This window comes from Macrobrachium nipponense, chromosome 9, assembly GCF_015104395.2.
Source record: "Macrobrachium nipponense isolate FS-2020 chromosome 9, ASM1510439v2, whole genome shotgun sequence".
Classification (NCBI taxonomy): domain Eukaryota; kingdom Metazoa; phylum Arthropoda; class Malacostraca; order Decapoda; family Palaemonidae; genus Macrobrachium; species Macrobrachium nipponense.
The window spans coordinates 92,152,743-92,171,483 of NC_061110.1; the positions used below are offsets into that span (position 1 = coordinate 92,152,743).

Consider the following 18,741-nt stretch of genomic DNA (forward strand, 5'->3'; position numbering starts at 1 on the left):
TGAACATAACTATAATGAAAATCATCCATATCAATTGCTTTGAAGTAACTATGTTATATTCAATGGTACTAGAATTATTTTTGAATGGGTAAGAGAAGGATTTTTCTGTGGTATGATCTTTTGTTTTGTGTTTTTCTTACAGATTGAAGTGTTTGATGTAGAAGGAAGACTGCAGCATGAATTAATGGGAGAACACTTTGGTTCTGTAGCTAGCATAACTGCTGTGCATCCAACACTGCCCATAATTGCGGGAGCAAATTCTTCAGGGAAGGCTTTTGTCTTCAAGTCAGATGTATAACTAGAAAGCGATTGTAATTATTTAATCTCTGACCATTACAAGCCTACTTTTCAGACCGAGTTAAATGCTTGTGTTTGGTTGTCTTTACTGAATATGTTATATTTGTTGCTGGTTATATATCCAGACTGCATCAGTATTATATATTTTACAACTAAGTTTTAAGTATTTTTTTTATAACAGATGAGAGCATATCTGTCAATTGTTTTCATGTATATTTTAACAGCTGTGAGGTGAAAGACTGTCAGCTGGCAAAGTGTCATATTGCCTCTATCTTTCTAGCTATACCAAATTCATGGTTTAAAAAAAAAAAAATCATCCTGGGAGCTATATTTTAGCTAAAGTAGTTTCATATTTGTTTGGCTTAAATCTTAGGGATTTTTGCTTATCATTATAAAAAATTAGGGAACGTTCATTCTCGACACACATTCCAAATATAAATGGGTTATGTTATTTGCTACAGGAAGGTGGCAATTGGTTTTGGCAGCTTTTGTTGTTTTATGTTGCTGTCTGGTAGAATACTAGTTATGATTGTGTTTAATACTTGTGAATCCTTTACTTGCCATGAATAGTTAAGATGGTCCCAGTAAAACATAATGCTGTATATAATAAGGTTTTTTTAATTTGTAGTCTTTTTGAATGTATATATGGATATAATTCAAGTAAATGATTTGATGTTAAATGTACAGTGCACTGACATAATTGAAGCACAGAACATTTTAATCTAGGTAGCTTAACCTTTTGAGATTCCTGGGGTTGAAGGATTCCTAGACTTGTTTTCCTTAAAACATGCTTCTGCCTTACTAATTATGAGTACAGAGATAATTTTCTCATAGTGCTTATTGTGCATTTATTTTTTGCAACAGGATGTTGGTTTTGGTCTAATTTCAAAGATGAATAATTGTACTTGATTGTAGTACATATTTAAAAATGTCATAAAAGAAATTAAGTAATTGGAAGTTGAAAGAACACTAGGTCTACCCAATAGTAACCAAAGTAGGGCCATCACTTTATCATTAAAAATTACCAATAATAAAAAAAAAAATCATGAATTGATACAGAACAGATGAGAATGCACTCACTCATATTTATACTCTACTGAATTCTAACTATATATAAACAATGTAGATGATGTATTTAAAAACATATTGACTTGCATATGTATAAACATTGAAAGTGAATGTAGGATGCATAATAATCTTTACCAAAAAAATGATTTGTAGTGTTTGTATGAAAAGCTGTAGAGAACTTTCCTGTAATGTAATTATTCATTAAGAGTTGCAGCAAATGTTCTGTCCATTTACAAGGTAATTTGTAGATTGCAATTTTTTTTTACTCATAGCTTACTGCTTTGACATCACAGTTTTAATGAGTAAATGTAAATGAGGATTATAGTTGCATAATATTTATAATGAATAGGAATGCAACCAAAAGATGACTAATTTGCTAAGCATAGTCAGAGCCTGAGGAGAAGGCCATGACACTCCCCTCCCCCTTGGGATTTATCTGGCGTGGGTAGATATAGTATTCTTTGTTCCTTCATGTGATATTCTTTATACCTTCATATAATACAAGCAATTCATGGAAGGTAGCCACGAACATAAATACAGTATCTGCTTTTTATATAAGTTAAAAAAAAAAATGTTTAGATTCTTGATACTCAGAGAACATGGAAAATTTGCATTCATTTGATATGTTTTACTGTTTTTATGCTAATAATTAGTATGTGTTATCATGAAAGGAAATACTGTACATATACAGTTCTGAAAAATATGTAGTTTTTTATCTTGTTTATAACTAGTTTATTGGTGATTTTCTTTAAACAGCCAGGACTTTCTTAAGAGGTCAGGTTAAATCATCCAGCTTTGCAGATGGCATCCAAATACCATACTACCCACCGTCATAATGTTTATGGTCAGTTTATCTGAAGTGTTTGCGGATGATTTAATGCCATCAGAATCTCAAGAGAGAAAATTTGTTTTTGGCTTTGAATGCCATTGGAATCTTAAAAGGGTAAGATTTGAAGAGCATCTTACTCTTTTTCATGAGCTTTTGAAAAAGAATATGAATTTTGTTTTGAACAAATCTTAAGAATATCAATATGGGTTAGATGTAAATTAGACTTAAGTGTTATGTTTCAGTATATAAGTGAAATGACTTTAGAGTTTTTAGTAGTCATTATGGACATAATTCGAAATGCTACCTAAATATTTTTATACAAGTGTGTTCAGCGTGGTAATGTTTGTGTTGAAACAAATTACGGTATTAGTATTGTATCGTGCATGAAAGAAAAAAAAGACTAGGTTAAGGTATATCCAATTGTTACAGTATTTCCTCTCTCACTATTTTATAGCCATTTCTGTGTTTTGTGTAAAGTAGCCAAACTTTTTATAGTCAAAAAAAAAGTAAAGAAGGTATTACGTAAAATATTTTGAGAAATTGACAAATCTGCTGATTCTCACTGATGTCACTGAAACTATGAAGATTATAACTTGTCTGTGAGAACATGTTTCTCCATTATGTTAAGCTGTATACCTAGGTACTGTAATGTAGCCTAATTTCACAATTGATAAAATTTTGGAATTATAACCATCTCTGGAGTATATAAATGTAGTGCTGTTCTGTAGAAATTTACTGTCAAATATTTGAAATGGATTCTAACTACAAGGAAATTTTATAATATTTCTGTTAACCTTTTTGTAAAAAATACTTAGAGTAAAATGTTTATTTTTAAAATGATATTTTCATTAATTGCCAACATTCCTATTGATTAGGTGCAGTTTTTCACAGCCATGTTAATGGGGAAGACTTCCTTCTCTCGCAATTCATCTGGTAAGATTTTGTCTTTTGTCTACATTAGTCAAGCCTGAAAGCTTTCAGTTTACTAAGTCATATAATCCTGATTTGTGAGTCAAATCTGATACATCTTGTTATTTTCTTCAATAGCTAAAACAAGCAGGTATCTCAAAAATGAAATTTTTTTTCCTAGAAATATTTAATTTTATTTTTTCATTGAATAAATTAAAGAGGGATGTAAGGAAAAGGCTAAATTTTTGTATGATAGAATTGTTTTATCAAAATTAGTTTATTCTTTTTTTGGGTTAATGGCATAGTTTTGTATTAGCAGCACTTTAGTATACATTATTACTGGTCAATCTACTGTACATTCCAATGTCAAACAATCAAAATAGTATTTGTCACTTAAGCTTCGTAGAGTTAGGAGAAATGCAATTTACCTCAAAAGCTATGCTGTTATTCCAGTCACTTGAATGACAGCGGTTTTATGTCCACCTTCACTTGAACCATGTAGTGATCAGACAACTTCGTCCTTCTCAACCGCTCGCCACTATATAAACATTTTTCCCAAAAGTGTGCTTTCCCCAGCATTCTTATACATATAAATTTGTTGGAAATATGTCTTTCCAATCATCAAATCACTTGATCCATTACATTTCACCAAAAATCTGTCCATTCTCATTCACTCTAGGAACTCTTGTCATACCCACTGTACCATCTGTCTCTCTCTTGCCTACTTCTGCATTTAAACCACCTAACACAACCACCCTTTCTTGTTCTACAAAAACAGTTTGAAACAGGTTTTTCAAGAATCACTTTCATTCATTTATTTCCATCCCTTAACTATAAGTGTGCACTATCTCAACATATGACTCTTTGCTCTTGAGAATACTCCATGTTATATGAAGATTCGGTAAAGAGCGATGTACTATGATGTTTGAGTAGCTGAGTTTAATCACAAGAAAGTCAGTTTCCATTTGAAGCTGGTTTAAAGCTGGCCTATTGGCTTTATTTTGTTTTTATTATTTAATTCTGAAACAGGGCTATGTTGTGGAAAGTTTTCATGGTATTAATGAACAAGAAAATCTTTAGAAAGATTGTGTTACTCCAATTTTCAGTAATAATAATAATTAAAATATAATAATGTTTGTAATGGAAAGTTTGAAATGTGGCTCTAAATTTATTACCCCATAAGGGGATATTCATGGGGTGCACTGTAGTCATTACTAAAGGTTCTTGACAGCATCCCTTTTGCCCCTGGCTGCAACCCCTTTCACTCCTTTTACTGTAACTCCATTCATATTCATTTTCTTCCATCTTGCTATTCACCCTCTACTAACAATTTTTTCATAACTCCTCAGTGGCGTGGTTGATATGGTGTTAGCGTCCCATCTCGGTGGTCGCGGGTTTGATTCTCGGCCATTCCATTGAGGAGTGAGAGATGTGTATTTCTGGTGATAGAAGTTCGCTCTCGACGTGGTTCGGAAGTCACGTAAAGCTGCTGGTCTCGTTGCTGAATAACCACTGGTTCCATACAATGTAAAAGCACCATACAAACAAACAATTATTTCATATTGCAACTGCAAGGTTCTCCTTTTATACCTTTCGAGCCTACCTACTCTATCCATTTCAGCACTGAATGACTTCATAGGTTCCATTGCTTGGCTTTTGGCCTAAACTGTATAATTCATTCCATAAATTTTACAGGTAAGTGAGATTGTTATGAATTCCACACTAAAATGTAAAGTGGAAACAAATGAATATTGGCGAGGGTTAAGGGCTCTGACACATAGGGGTATGTGAAGCTTAAGATTGGGGTCGAAGGCTTGGCAGGGAATGTTTTGTTGGTAAAGAGACCAGGAAGATATTTGATAAAAAGAATTTTTTTTAAGTGTGCAGCAAAATGAGATGATGTAAAAATGTACACGAGGATGAAGTGGAGAGGAAAAATTGAGGGGTGTGTTGAAAATGCAGAGGTAAATTTGAGTACTTACTTTGAGACGAAAGCTGTTCTTGAGCCAAGTAAATTGAGTGGTTAGTTAGCAAGTGGATCTTAGAATAAATGATGCAGAGAGATTCTGTAAGAAGAGAATGCAGTCTTATGTCAAATGACTGAAAGACAAGGAAAAGACAGTAGGGTCTTATTGGTTGACAAGGAATAAGATCAAATGTTTAACGAAACAGGTGTGAGGTATAATAGAGGAAGGTGTAGTTGTGTACAGCTTAAGTGCACCTAGAAAGAGCTTCATAGAACTAGCAGGAATGTAATGTGGATGATACCTAGGGTTTAGAAGGCAATTTGCTAAGAGTAACAAAGATTTTTAGAATAAAAGTGTGTTAGAATATAAAGGCAAGAAAGTGGCTATTAGTTTGATATAAAGAACGTAAAGACTACAAAGATTAACTGCAAAGAATAATCAATGAGTATGATGTCCTGAGGAGGAATCTTGATGTTAATATGAACTTAAGCTTTAGAGGTAAATGGAAACCGGGAAATTGGGGCAATCAATGAATGGTGACAGAATGGATGGAGTTGACTCTTAGTGTACTAAGGGGTAACAAATGTAAAATAAGTATCCATAGCCACTTTTGTCATCTATTTATTTAATCAACTAAATATATCCATAGCCACTTTTATCTTCTATTTATTTAATAAACTAGTTATATCCTCCGCTGCACTTAATTTCCACATCTCATTGTGCAGTCTACTACATATCCAAGAGGTTATTTGGCTGGAAGGCGCCGTTCTAAAGAAAATCCTTAACACGCATGGTTATGTAATCACCTGACATAACATCTTAAGACCGAATCCTTAATATTGATATGATGTAAATATTTCCCCATATTTACGTGCATTTCATTTTGAAATTTTCTCATCCAATACGAAAGTTGAATTATTAAAATTGTATAACGCTCATTGTTTACATCACACATTTCGGTAGATTCACGAGTTGCAGATAACCCAGAGAGCCGCGTTCTTTGCAAACAATAATTATTTTTGTTTCTGTTTTGTGTTAACACAGTAAAATATAAACTTAAAGTTGTATAATTTTCTATTGAATATAGATTATATTATTACATATACATTTTTTTTAGAGATGACACTACTTAAAGAGCATAAGCAAAAATTAAGTTGTAGAAAACTTTTCCAATTAAGGGGGCATGCCTGTCTTACTCGTTGCATCACGTACTACATGTAGTCAAATAACTGAAAAATATAACATTAACCATGCCCGTGTTTAAGCACCTTGTAAGATGCTGCACAAATTTACAGCTGAGAAACAGTTTGGCTTCGTCCTACGCCGGACTTTGGGTAAGAAAACCTTTCAGAACTCGCTTGTCGCTGTACCGGTATCTTACGGGTCTTGCTTAGCTGTAGGTACTACCTACCTACCAAGTAGGTAACTCCTAGGTTATGCTTGGATACTACTTAGTATACTAGGACCCAACATCGTTGAACACGATTGAATATCACAGGAGTAACTAATTTCTGACGTTAAATATCCTAACTTAACCTAACGATGAAACACTAGCCTTTAGGCTAGATACCTACCTACCTCTATTGTACATAGGCTCGTCAGATATTCATACTGCAGTACATTTCGTGTCTTACATAGGGCTAGGCTGTTATTGAAAATGGAATTTTCTGATACCTCTGCCATAGTAGGTAGGTATAGGGTAAAATACCAAATGGCCAGCCTCTGCCGTAGTGCGACCACCTTCCCCAAAAAAGTACTTTAACACGTCCTGTAACCCAGGATAGACGTTACTCAAGAGCCATTGTCCGTCAAAGCGACACCTTGTGAGCTCTATTTTCCTCTTGAAGTAAGTTTTTTCTCCAAAGTCTCAAATTAATGCCATAATTTCCAATTTTTGGAAGGTGGTGGCGCTATGGTAGACATGGTATTTCTACAGAAGCATTCCGCACGGACTGCAAGAAACGTAACCGCTGATACGACATCCACCAGGGATTGGGGCGTCCAATGTATTTTGCCGTGTTTAGTACTGGCCCCTGGCGGTTAATTACAGTCGTCCGAATAAATATTACCTAAAATTCTTGTTCAGTAGGTAAAACTGCATAGAAAAACCACAACTACCATAGTCAAGGCCGCCACGGATAAGTACCCTTGATTTACTGATGTAGTCACCAGTTAGCCATTCAGTATTTTACCCTAATTCATACCCTAATGCAAAGCCCAATGTCCATATTATACAAGCAGTACCTACTTATATGAAATTCATACACATTCTATTAGGTCATGATGGTTATTTGGAATGCCATAGATATAGGCTAACTGTCAGAATTTCTTGAGAAATGTAGAACTTTGCATTTGATGTGTGTAACAATGTAATACAGGGAGTCCCCAGGTTACATCTGGAGTTCCGTTCCCAGCAGGGCGCTGTAAACCAAAAGTTGCCTTAACCCAAATCAACATGATTATAACCTGTATAAGTAGTACTTACAACGCTGTTACCATGCCATAAGCACCATAACTCCAGGTTACAGCACTAAATCTGGTAACGGCACCATAAATCCACTTACAGCACTGAAAACTTATGGTTAACAGCGCCGTTAGGCAAGCACCGTAATTCTGGATCAACGTAGCCCAAACCTTATGTAACCTTGGGACTGCCTGTATCATGTTTTTCTGAATGGGTTCACAACTACCATACCCTATCGGCTCCTTCATGGCGATTTTGGCGTGGTCTCCTCTGTTGCCTGCGCTGCCACATCAAATATTCCAACTCAACGTTTTATGGTATATGAAGACAGCATAAGTTATACAATACAAATATAATTGGTTGTTAATTAATTTTGGCAATACATTAAAAGCCCTCGTAATTTTCTAGCATTTTACAACAATAAAACAACAAGTTTATTCTTAATTGTGGCAATAAAATTTTCCAGCGCTGCCATTTCTTCTCTTAGGTGTTAAACTGACCTCAGGGCATAAAGATGTCAAACAGCCCACGCCTCCGCAAGGGAAGCTTGTCAAAACACACACTGTCACTGACTCATTAAGGAGTCTGTCGCCTTACAAACAACATGGAAAGTGTTATGAATACTTACTGGAAAGAAACAGAGGACCATATTAGGAATAGATAATAAATTATATATATATATATATATTATATATATATATATATATAGATATAATATATATATATATATATATATAAATACAACTACTATCCGACTTACAACCTACTCGACATACGACCACTCGTACTTACAACCTTACTTCAGACAGTTGACCATTGAGTTACTTGGCACTGCGCCATCTCATGAGAACTCTCATCACTCAGGCATGAGAACTCTCATCACTCAGGCAGCATCAGTTTGAGTTACCCTGCCTATCTGCAGCATCATTTGGTATTAACTGTACTGTAGACTAAATTGCAAACCAATTTACGTAAGAATCGACTTCTGACATGCATGCAAGAACCTAACCCCATTGTAACTCAATGCCTGATTATACGTAATATATACTATTACATAAATTATTAAAATGTATTAGTAGAAGTAAATTATGGTAAAAAGATTGAAATAATGAATGTACATTATATTACAGTACATACTAAGTAGGCACTTTTATATAGCAAAGGTTTGATAGTATACCCTACCCAGTATGTTGGCCACTTTCTAAGGTTCGACTTGCATCCATTCTGACTTACAACCAGTGGGTCGGAACCAAACTTGGTTGTAAGTAGGATGGTACCTGTGTATATTTAATATATATATATATATATATATATATATATATATATATATATATATATATATATATATATCATATATATATATATATAATAATAATATATATATATATATATATATATATATATATATATATATATAACTATATATTATATATAGATATAGATATATAAATATGCAGTAAATTAACACAAAAACAGGTAAATTGAAAGTGCAGAACTCCAGTAGCTTGTAATAATCACAAGAAAGGTCCAAAAAGAGATTTAATTAGGCCTATATGAAAAAGGGAGACCTGAAAGAATGGAAATATTTTTGGAGTGTCGAGGCAACAGGGAAGACCCAGAAGTATACTGCTCCCAAGAGACATTAACAAACGCCAAGGAGGTTAAACCTCTTTTGACAGACGCTCGGATTAAAAGAGGTAAATGGGAAGGGTAGGCCTTTAAAAACTCTAAAGAAGTACATTTGGCAATGTGGCAGACACCGCCTAAATCGCCTTGAAGGAGCCGATAGGGTATATGTATGGAGCATTATCAGTATTTAAATACAAAGATGCCCCTTAACCTAACCTAACTTAGGCTATGGCATTGATGCCAGGTCCTAAACTGGCCAGAAAGACGTTACATACCTGAACCCCAGTCTATCTGGATTTTGGTGCTTTAAATCATTTGTTTAAAGTGCAGGGGTATTATCAACCAAACCTCTTAACCTTACAGTATGAATTTTGAAAAGTCATTAATAAACTCTATTAGCCTATGTATTAATCTATTACTTATTATGTGTTAACCAAAATCTGAATTACCAGATGTACCATCAAGATAGCCACATCAGATTCCTCATCCTTTGGTCTGGTAAAGGCGACTAGCAGTGATAAATCAATATTAAGCCTGGATGTGTGAATTGGAGGTGACAAAATTTTCAGAGTGATTTACCTTAAAATGTTAATATCCAAAAGTTGCAGGCAGGCCTCTTCTACTCGGCCTGATTCGTAGTTGAGTTTGCTCTTTTTAATGAGCTTCCTCCAGCTGTTTCTATCTTGAATGGCTCATTTCATAATTGGTTTTATCAAGCATTTTATGGATGCATACCCTGTCTGTCCAGGCTTGGGACTTGGCACTGAGTTGGGCAGTTTTGTGCCCCTCCCCCATAAGTGGGGAAGCTGCTTGTTACAGATAAGAATGCTATCTGGTCAAGTGTTTTTTTTTAATTTAAGGCACCAGGTTCACAGATTGTCTAAAGAAAATGGGTCTAAAAGAGGCACAAAGAAATTAGCCCAAGAAACTCTCATAATACCACCAAACACACATAGCCTACATCGCTCAGAGACCTATCCATGTCATATTGCATTTTTCCAAAATGAGTTCCCATCAATCTCCGTAACATTGTTGGGGCACAAATGGTATTTTGATTGTTGACGGCCTGTGCATATTACATGACTTAGAATAAAAGTTCCTCTGGTCAACAGTTAGCAATAATAGACAACAATATTTGCAGGCACATAATGTTATGGTGGTCCTAATGTTCATACAGCCTGCGATTAATAAAAAAAATAAAAAAGCACTAGCTTTCAAAGTGAAAGATGACAACTGTCAAAAAAAGCTATATATAGTAAGCATTAACACTACACTTAATTGTCCTTAAATTATAGCCATCTATCTTGGGTATACAACCTTGATCTTTTATCATCTGTTCCACTCATAACTAACTAGGGTTCATTTGGATGAACACAAGGAGATCCCCACACCCCAAACAAATGCACATGTACACACTTTCTAACTACCTAGTTAACAGGCCTGAGCAATCAGCTTGAAAGTCTTAGATTTTAGACAGGTTTGTATTGCTAGTAAAGGGCATTTTTTTTTTTTACAGACTAGCATGTATATCAGAAAAAATGCAATTTATTTTAAGAAAATTGTTGTTTAATGCCAATTTGGTAAGTTTTTAGTTTTTTACAGAGACATGAAAGGACTCAGCTAAATGAAATCACAAGATGTTTGTCTTCAGCACCTCCAAAGGCATCTAAAAGTGTAAAGAAAAGATCACCAATTACTTGGAAATCCTTATTAGCCACAGGAGTTATTGGGAGTGGATTGCTTGGATTTATGCTTTATATAAAGAGAGAGAAGGAATTAGGTAAGTTTGATTTTGATTAAAATAAGTATTTATGTAAATTAGATATATATGAATGTTTCTACATTGACTACAACAGTAATTCAGTCATTGGTAATGGTTTTTATAAGGTTGTAAATCTACAGTAAACAATATTACAAAAGAAATTTATTTGTGATAAGTAATCCATAATTCCTGTGCAAATTGAAAAATACAAGTTATTGCAACATTTCCCCCCATTTGCTTATATATGGTAAAACAGTGCAGTAAAATAATACAGTATACAGTTTAGTTCCTTTCCATTTACTTATATATATACTACGTATTCAGAAGTTGCTCGTGCGATAGCAGACCCATAACTTGCCATATCATTTGTCAGAAAAAATTCCAAGACAAACCCTCGCCAAAGGAAAGTCAATCTGAGAGGTGAAGTTTGTCTGCAATCTGCATCATGTGATCTGTTAAGCGCTTTGAGGTTATGGGTTCTTTGTCAATCTCCAAGTCTTCTTCACCTCACTCCTACATATAATACCAGTATTGAAATTCTAGTTAAGCCAAAGGGAGCATAAAAATGTCAGAGTTTAGTAGGCTTAAGAACATACAATATTGATATGTGAGGGATTTTGGTTCTACTTTCTTCTGCTCACAATGTTACAGTCTCAGTACCTCTTATAAGTTAAGAACTTTGAAGGGTTCCGTGGGCATTGAGCCCATCCCACCTAAACAGCATATTCAGGTCATAAAGTAATGGTTTGTTTTGAAATAAATAAGTTTTATGATTTTTAGCAAATAAAATGTATTTTCACATAAAGAAATTTATTCTTTTGTTGAAAATTGCCTTTCTGTGCTCAACCAGACTGCTGCTTGTTCAGACTATGTAGAGAAGGATGTTTTTTTTACTAGTAGAGGTTCTCAGCTATCTGGAAACCAAGAATTTTTTTTTTTTATGAGATGTCAGGAGATTGCTGTTATACGTATATGTTTAGGCTATCAATAAGAAGTATTTGATCACATGTGCTGGAGAAATTTTGAGACCCCTATTTCTTATATTGAGAAGAAATTTATTGGTATCTACAGTGTAATATCAAGAAATAAATTAGATCGTTATTAATTTTAAATTTATAAACTTTTATATTGCAATACACCCCCTGAACACCTGAATAAGCCCTGGTCACTTACCAGCCCGAACCATCATTTATTAAAAATTTACCAAATCTTTGGTTAAAATAAACGATCAGTGTTGCCAATCTCCTGGCAAACACCCTCGTTACCTAGTTACCAGCCCACCGCTGGTAGCCCTGCCTCACGAGCCGGTCACACCTGCCCTCTCACGTCAATCATTTATCTTTTGCGGTGGAGTACAGATGTATCCACAGCGAACTCCTTTTTGGTCTTGCCCGGTCTTCATTTGCACCTTTGATTTGATTGATTTTGGTGACGAATTACGCATCCCTTTGGATTACGGTTGGATTGCTATTAATACCTTGTCATCAGACATTGATTCTGCAAAGGAAGAAACAACACAAGCTACGACAACGACTACTGCATTCTCGGCCACGACATCACAGAAAACGACGAGCGGAAGTTCAACAACGTATCGTCTTTGCCAACAATGCAAGAAAAGGATGAGTACCCTATGACACGATAGTCATTCCTTATGCGTAAATTGTAGGCCTGTTCAATATAATGTAAAGACCAGATGTTTGGAATGTCAGGAGTGGTCTTTGGACCATATGTTAGGGTATCTCAAACATAGGAAAGGTCTCGTATTAAGAAGTAAGTGTAGGCAGGAAGAGACTAACGTAGATCAAGATAAAGACTTAGAGACAGTGCTCTTTAAGAGACTTGAGAGTAGGCTGAGATCGAGTATGACATCTCTGTTACCGATTTTATGTCAAGATTAAGTGAGGATAGATCGAGCAATAGGGATACTGAAATTACTAATCGTTCTTTTCCAGCTCCCCTGCCTGTTCCAGAACCAGCCCTAACCGGTGCTGGGGGTTATGGGGATCCGCAAGCCCACAGGGCAGGATCCGCCGTCCCCCCTGGCGCGGAGCAGGCAGTTTTGGCAGCAGATTCCCCTTCCCTCGATGTGTAAGTTCTCAGGATGATAAAAACTTAGGTCAGATATAGACGAGTAGGGATAATAGGCTACATAGTGTTTAGTTTAGGAAGAGAAGTGCAGGCTTCTTCGGGTCGGTTTTCTATTAAAAGTAGTAGTTTATAGAGGCACAGTGTCCTTAGAGCATCTTTAGGCTTTTTCCTGCTTCGAGTTCCTTGCATCAGAAGCTTTTAGGTCATGGTTGGTCTTTCAGATATGCTCCTTCGTCTTTAAGGTTACTTTCCTCTACTTATACGATACGATAATTGTTAATATCAACTAATTCTCCGTTCAATGCATATTGACTTACGATATTCAGTATGGAGAGAAATCGAATAAAATTAACTACGGTTAGCCTAGTGTTCACGATGATATATCGTATGCATATTCAGTAGCCTAGCCCAGCCTAAAGTATTCGCTGTACAACATATCGGTAGTTATTTTATATTGGCTAACGCTGTAGGCTCAAGGCATTCTGACTTCGGATAATTCAGTACAGGTGTAATTGAAAACGAACGAGAATCCGATCTGAGGATAATTAATATGAATGTAATCGAACAGAATGAAGATCGGATTCTGTCCGACTAAAGCATCATAATTGTATTATATGTATCATCATATTAGCGTAGTATAATCACTAACTCTGCAGTCATTCACGCTGGAATCAGCGGATGACGAATACGGGTTTGCGTCGCCGTATCCATCTCATTCTCTCCTGATTGCCTAAAATGACTAACGTAACAACACTCTCACTTATGCCAAGTTTGTACAAACGTCTTGAAGGAGACGTGTGTTCAACTATGTTGACATTTAACATAGTCAATGAGGTATCTATCTTGGGGCATATAATCGGATGTCAGATATAAGGAATTCGTATGTATGACGTCTTCATACGTTTAACAGACTATTGCCGTCAGTAATTACATTGCGCTTATGTCAATTACAGTTACAAATTATTACCAGTCATATTATCAAATTACAATGACAACTGAAATTAATATTAGGCCTAATAAAGTTAATTTAATTACCTTTAAATATTATTTTATTACTTTTCAATTAAATTACAATTACACTAGCTTGTCATCAAACAACACTATTGTAAGGAGGTGTGGCTTAGACAGACAAGGATGCCGGCTAGTCTGTTTTTTTTTTTTTTTTTTTTTTTTTTTTTTTTTTTTTTTTTTTTTTTTTTTTTTTTTTTTTTTCCTTGGCTCCAGATTCAATAATATCACTTGGTCTCGGCTAATGTTTTTGTCCCTAGTTAGCATATTAATGAATATCTGGATACTTAACTTATGGAACGAAGTCATACTGTTCGTCTTACGATGTAATTTAAGACCAAAATTTGACTGATACGTCTCATTGGAAGCTAGTTTTTCCCTTGGGTTAGATGGCGTTAAATTTAGGATTCCGTTCGTTTTTCACTCGTTTTCATAGGTATTACGAACCTTACACTTTATATACTTATTAATCCTTTGTCTGTGTGAAAGAACAGTAATGAGCTCTCTCATGCTATTAGTTTCTTTTACCACGGCTGTGTTTGAATTCATACAAAAGCTCGGGACTTCTGTCCAGGTTGCTGATGCACGTAATTTTGCCTTATTAGCTTCAGGTGCATTTATAACATGAATACAGTAATTACCGTCGCACGCGGATAAATACAATAACGGATGTTGCTTTCGGATTCGATTACTGTCACACGCTGATCAATACAATAAAGTGATGTTGTTATAGGAGTCGATCGCATTAGCAACAAGTTCTCGTTCGGTTGTTCATAGCTGTACGGAGTTATACGAGTATATTATCGTTAAGATAATACCCTTTTAACTTAGAAGAGGGTGCAATTTACGGAGGTGGAGATGTTAGACAATTGTAATTTATCTCTCTCTCTCTCTCTCTCTCTCTCTCTCTCTCTCTCTCTCTCTCTCTCTCTCTCTCTCTCTCTCTCTCTCTCTCTCTCTCTCACTTCCCTGATTTTATATTCTCTCTTTATCCTAGACGATTGTATCTCTCTCTCTCTCTCTCTCTCTCTCTCTCTCTCTCTCCTCTCTCTCTCTCTCTCTCTCTCACTTTTCTGATTTCATATTCTCTCATCCTATTTTCCACGCTCTCCTAACACTGGACTCATTGTGCAACAGAGGTTTTTCTTCTTGTCACACCTTTTCAAACTTTGTCAATTTCCCTTCAGCGCTGACTGACCTCATAGGTCCCAATACTCGGCCTTTGGCCTAAATTCTATTTTTAAACCCAACAATCTTGCTGTCTGAGTTAGTGTTAGAGTAGGGAGCGAATATTAGGAATATGTATAAGGTATTCATGATATGATATTTCACGAGAGGATTTTAAGTATTAGGACAGATAGGAAAGAACATGTCTGGGTCTATCTGAGGGTATTCTTCCAAGTGCCAACCAGGCAGAGTACAGACAGGCAGGTACAACACTACAAGAGAGGACATCACTACGATCGACGACACCGTCGCAGACGCACCGATGGACATGGTTGTCTCCTCCGTACATGAGAGGCCTAAGGCCACATGGGAGGTCTTCAGTTTCCCTCCATACATGAGAGGCCGAGAGCCACATGGGAGGTCTTCAGATTCCCTCCATACATGAGAGGCCGAGAGCCACTTGGGAGGTCTTCAGATTCCCTCCATACATGAGAGGCCGAGAGCCACATGGGAGGTCTTCAGTTTTTCCTCTACTCAGGTGAGGCACATAGCCAGCTGAGAGGAAACAGGTTTGTATCCCTCCCGCACTCAATGAGTTTTGACCTTAGGGTAGAGGTGCAGGGAGTTTTTCCCTCCACATATGGGAGGCCTAGAAGGCCACACATGGGAGATTAGTTTGGACGAGTGACAAATGAACTTGAGACTGACCCGCGTACTCAATTATATTGACTGACAACTGGTACAGTGGAGGGCCGGGTAGATTTGATTCCCCACCTCCAAATTAATGTTGTTAAACGGGCTTATTCAGGTGTTCAGGGGGTGTATTGCAATATGAAGTTTTTATTGTAAAACTAATATTGTAATACCTACCTGAACACCTGAATGATTCCCACCCTCCTCCCCTCTCGTACAGAGTTATTGAGTTATGATTGACGTGAGAGGGCAGGTGTGACCGGCCCGTGAGGCAGGGCTACCAGCGGTGGGCTGGTAACTAGGTAACGAGGGTGTTTGCCAGGAGATTGGCAACACTGATCGTTTATTTTAACCAAAGATTTGGTAAATTTTTAATAAATGATGGTTCGGGCTGGTAAGTGACCAGGGCTTATTCAGGTGTTCAGGTAGGTATTACAATATTAGTTTTACTATAAAAACTTCATATTTTATTTTGTACTGGCAAAGATGTTACTTATATGTATTGTATTTTGTATTGGCAAAGATTTTATCGTTGACTAGTCATATTTTTATTTGTTTCAATGTCTGTGGTTTTAAAAAATTTAAATGGTAGATCTTTTAGCTTGGGGTAGACAGCTCTGACTCAACTTATATTAGGAATTGACTAGTTACTGTATGTGCTTTTACTATTTCTTGTATGTATATTTCAGCTATTGCTAGAGAAAGAAAGAGAGCTTTAGGGAAAGCAAACATAGGAGGAAGGTTTGATTTGATTGACCACAATGGGATACCTAGAAAGAGTGAAGATTTCTATGGTCAGTGGTGTCTCATATACTTTGGATTTACTCACTGTCCTGATGTTTGTCCAGATGAATTAGAAAAGATGGCTAATGTGGTTGACACAATTGGTAAGTAGAAACCAGCTCATTAAATCAGCACTTATGTAATTATTTGCTTTTAAGATAACACCCATCAGTTTACATATTGCTCTCCTATTTGGCCAGTATTCTAACAATACATTTTAAATAAGTATGTAATTAAGTGTTGTTTGGTTTCCTGACTACCTGGAAGTCATTTTTTGTGGCAGTCTTATCTGCCTCCTCATTCCCATGTATGTCTGCATGTGCTGGTACCCAACAAACATTAACCTTGAAACTTTTGCTCTGAAAGATATGAAGCTGCTGCATACTCTATGACTAAGGTACTTTGCTTCATATTCAGTAAATCTTTCCATGTTTCTTTTGACATTAGATGTTACTTTGTGTGTGACTGGATATTAAGTGGTACTCTACCACACCTTGAAAAATTCTTGGTATAGTAATATACTGTAGATTAGGCACATGCAAAACAGAAATTTGCAATTAATTTTTTCTACTCCTCAACTCAGCAGTTGAGGTTTTTGCTTAATTATCTTGTACTCAATGAAATAGAGTTGTTTTAGATATTGTATTAAGTAACTTGTATAAAAGTAAATTCTCTTTGACAGATGGAATGGAAAATGTACCAAATATACAACCCCTGTTCATAACAGTTGATCCTACAAGAGACTCGCAAGAAGTCATTAAAGAATACCTCAAGGAATTCCATCCGAAAATGTTAGGGATGACAGGATCAGTAGAACAAATTGCCGAAGCTTGTCGGGGTTACAGAGTTTACTTTAGTGCAGGACCTCGTGATGATGATGATGATTATATAGTAAGTGTATGGTGCTCTTTACCTTCTATTATAGTGGATGGATATGAAATTGTTTTAAGTTTCTGTAAGTTTTTAAAATTATTACATCCTCATTTTCTTATTTCAGCAGCAAACAAAAGATTTTGCTATTGCATGGAAAAGAATATTATTAAGGGTCCTTAAAGGAAGAGTATAATGTATAAAGGATGTGTGGAAGGCATCCTTGTTTCATGACAACTAGTTCAGGTTTTCTTACCCCATTAATCATGTACTACATGCATACATTATGCCCTGCAAATCTACCAAGGTTCACCAGTCCTCTGTCATTCCTACACCAAATTGAAGATAATACAAGTTATATAAATAATAATCAAATGTAATCAATGAAACAACCAGATACAATAAGCACTTTAGTGAGAATAGATTTGTTATCAGTAGTTGCTATCAGAAACATCCATACGCTACAGTTTTCACAAATTGTTACCTTGGGTAACAATACATACCTGCCAACAAAATATTAATCACTTGTTTGTTTTAGATATTGTCATTTGTTGTCACTGCAATCTCAAGGGATGAAATTGAAATTTAGGTAACATGAAAATTTCAAAGGGTTAATACCCTTGGTTTTGCTAAATTCTGAAAATTTCTTCCAAGTAGATCTTTGTCTTCTTAAGATTTTTTATTGTGATTGAAATTTGATTTATTTGGCCAGAAAACAAATTTGATATATGATTATTTCTTTCACAGGTGGATCACACTATTATAATATATTTAATCAATCCTGATGGAGAATTCATAGATTATTATGGCCAAAACAAGACAGCGGAGGAGGTCACTGCAAGTATATGTATCAACATGCGGAAATACGAACAACTAAACAAAAAGAGCGTCTTGAGCAGTTTCCTGTGATTTTGAAAAACTTTTTTATTATGGCAGTAGTATTTACAGCTTTTATGCCACGTTTTCTTTTCAGGTATCATTTTTATACATTTTTGTTATTGTCATTCTTTTACTATGAGATTCATTGTAAATATTCATGCACTGATCATTTCCTCTGGGGCATATATATGAAGGAATGTTAATTATTTAATAAAGGTACAAATGATACCAGGCTTATTCAGTGCCAGTGTAAATACCTGTTGTGTAAAAATGAACAATAGAGTATAAATATGTAAAGACCTTTGAATGTTTATAATTTGTTCCTACA

At 35.6% G+C, this 18,741-nt stretch overlaps 2 protein-coding genes across 5 annotated transcripts in view; both read left to right on the plus strand.

Annotated features, from left to right (window-relative positions):
* The window catches only part of LOC135218389 (WD repeat-containing protein 76-like), a 46,549-nt gene extending 43,518 nt beyond the window's left edge, over nt 1-3,031 (plus strand). For all 3 annotated transcript variants that reach the window (XM_064254683.1, XM_064254684.1, XM_064254682.1), the window contains one exon: nt 143-3,031. In XM_064254683.1, coding sequence (XP_064110753.1) covers nt 143-298 — 156 coding nt within the window. In that variant the 3' untranslated portion in view covers nt 299-3,031. The remainder of the gene's footprint in view (nt 1-142) is intronic.
* Nucleotides 3,032-6,227: 3,196 nt separating this feature from the next.
* On the plus strand, nt 6,228-18,720 carry LOC135218409 (protein SCO1 homolog, mitochondrial-like). Of its 2 annotated transcripts, none has more exons than XM_064254712.1 (5): nt 6,228-6,404; nt 10,766-10,943; nt 16,571-16,768; nt 17,347-17,555; nt 18,282-18,720. In XM_064254712.1, the coding sequence occupies exons 1-5, from the start codon at nt 6,321-6,323 to the stop codon at nt 18,441-18,443; spliced, it is 831 nt and encodes a 276-aa protein (XP_064110782.1). In that variant the 5' UTR covers nt 6,228-6,320; the 3' UTR covers nt 18,444-18,720. The 2 variants fall into 2 exon arrangements, with proteins under 2 accessions (XP_064110782.1, XP_064110783.1); XM_064254713.1 differs by lacking the exon at nt 6,228-6,404 and adding an exon at nt 6,434-6,488.
* The last annotated feature ends 21 nt before the right edge of the window (nt 18,721-18,741 follow it).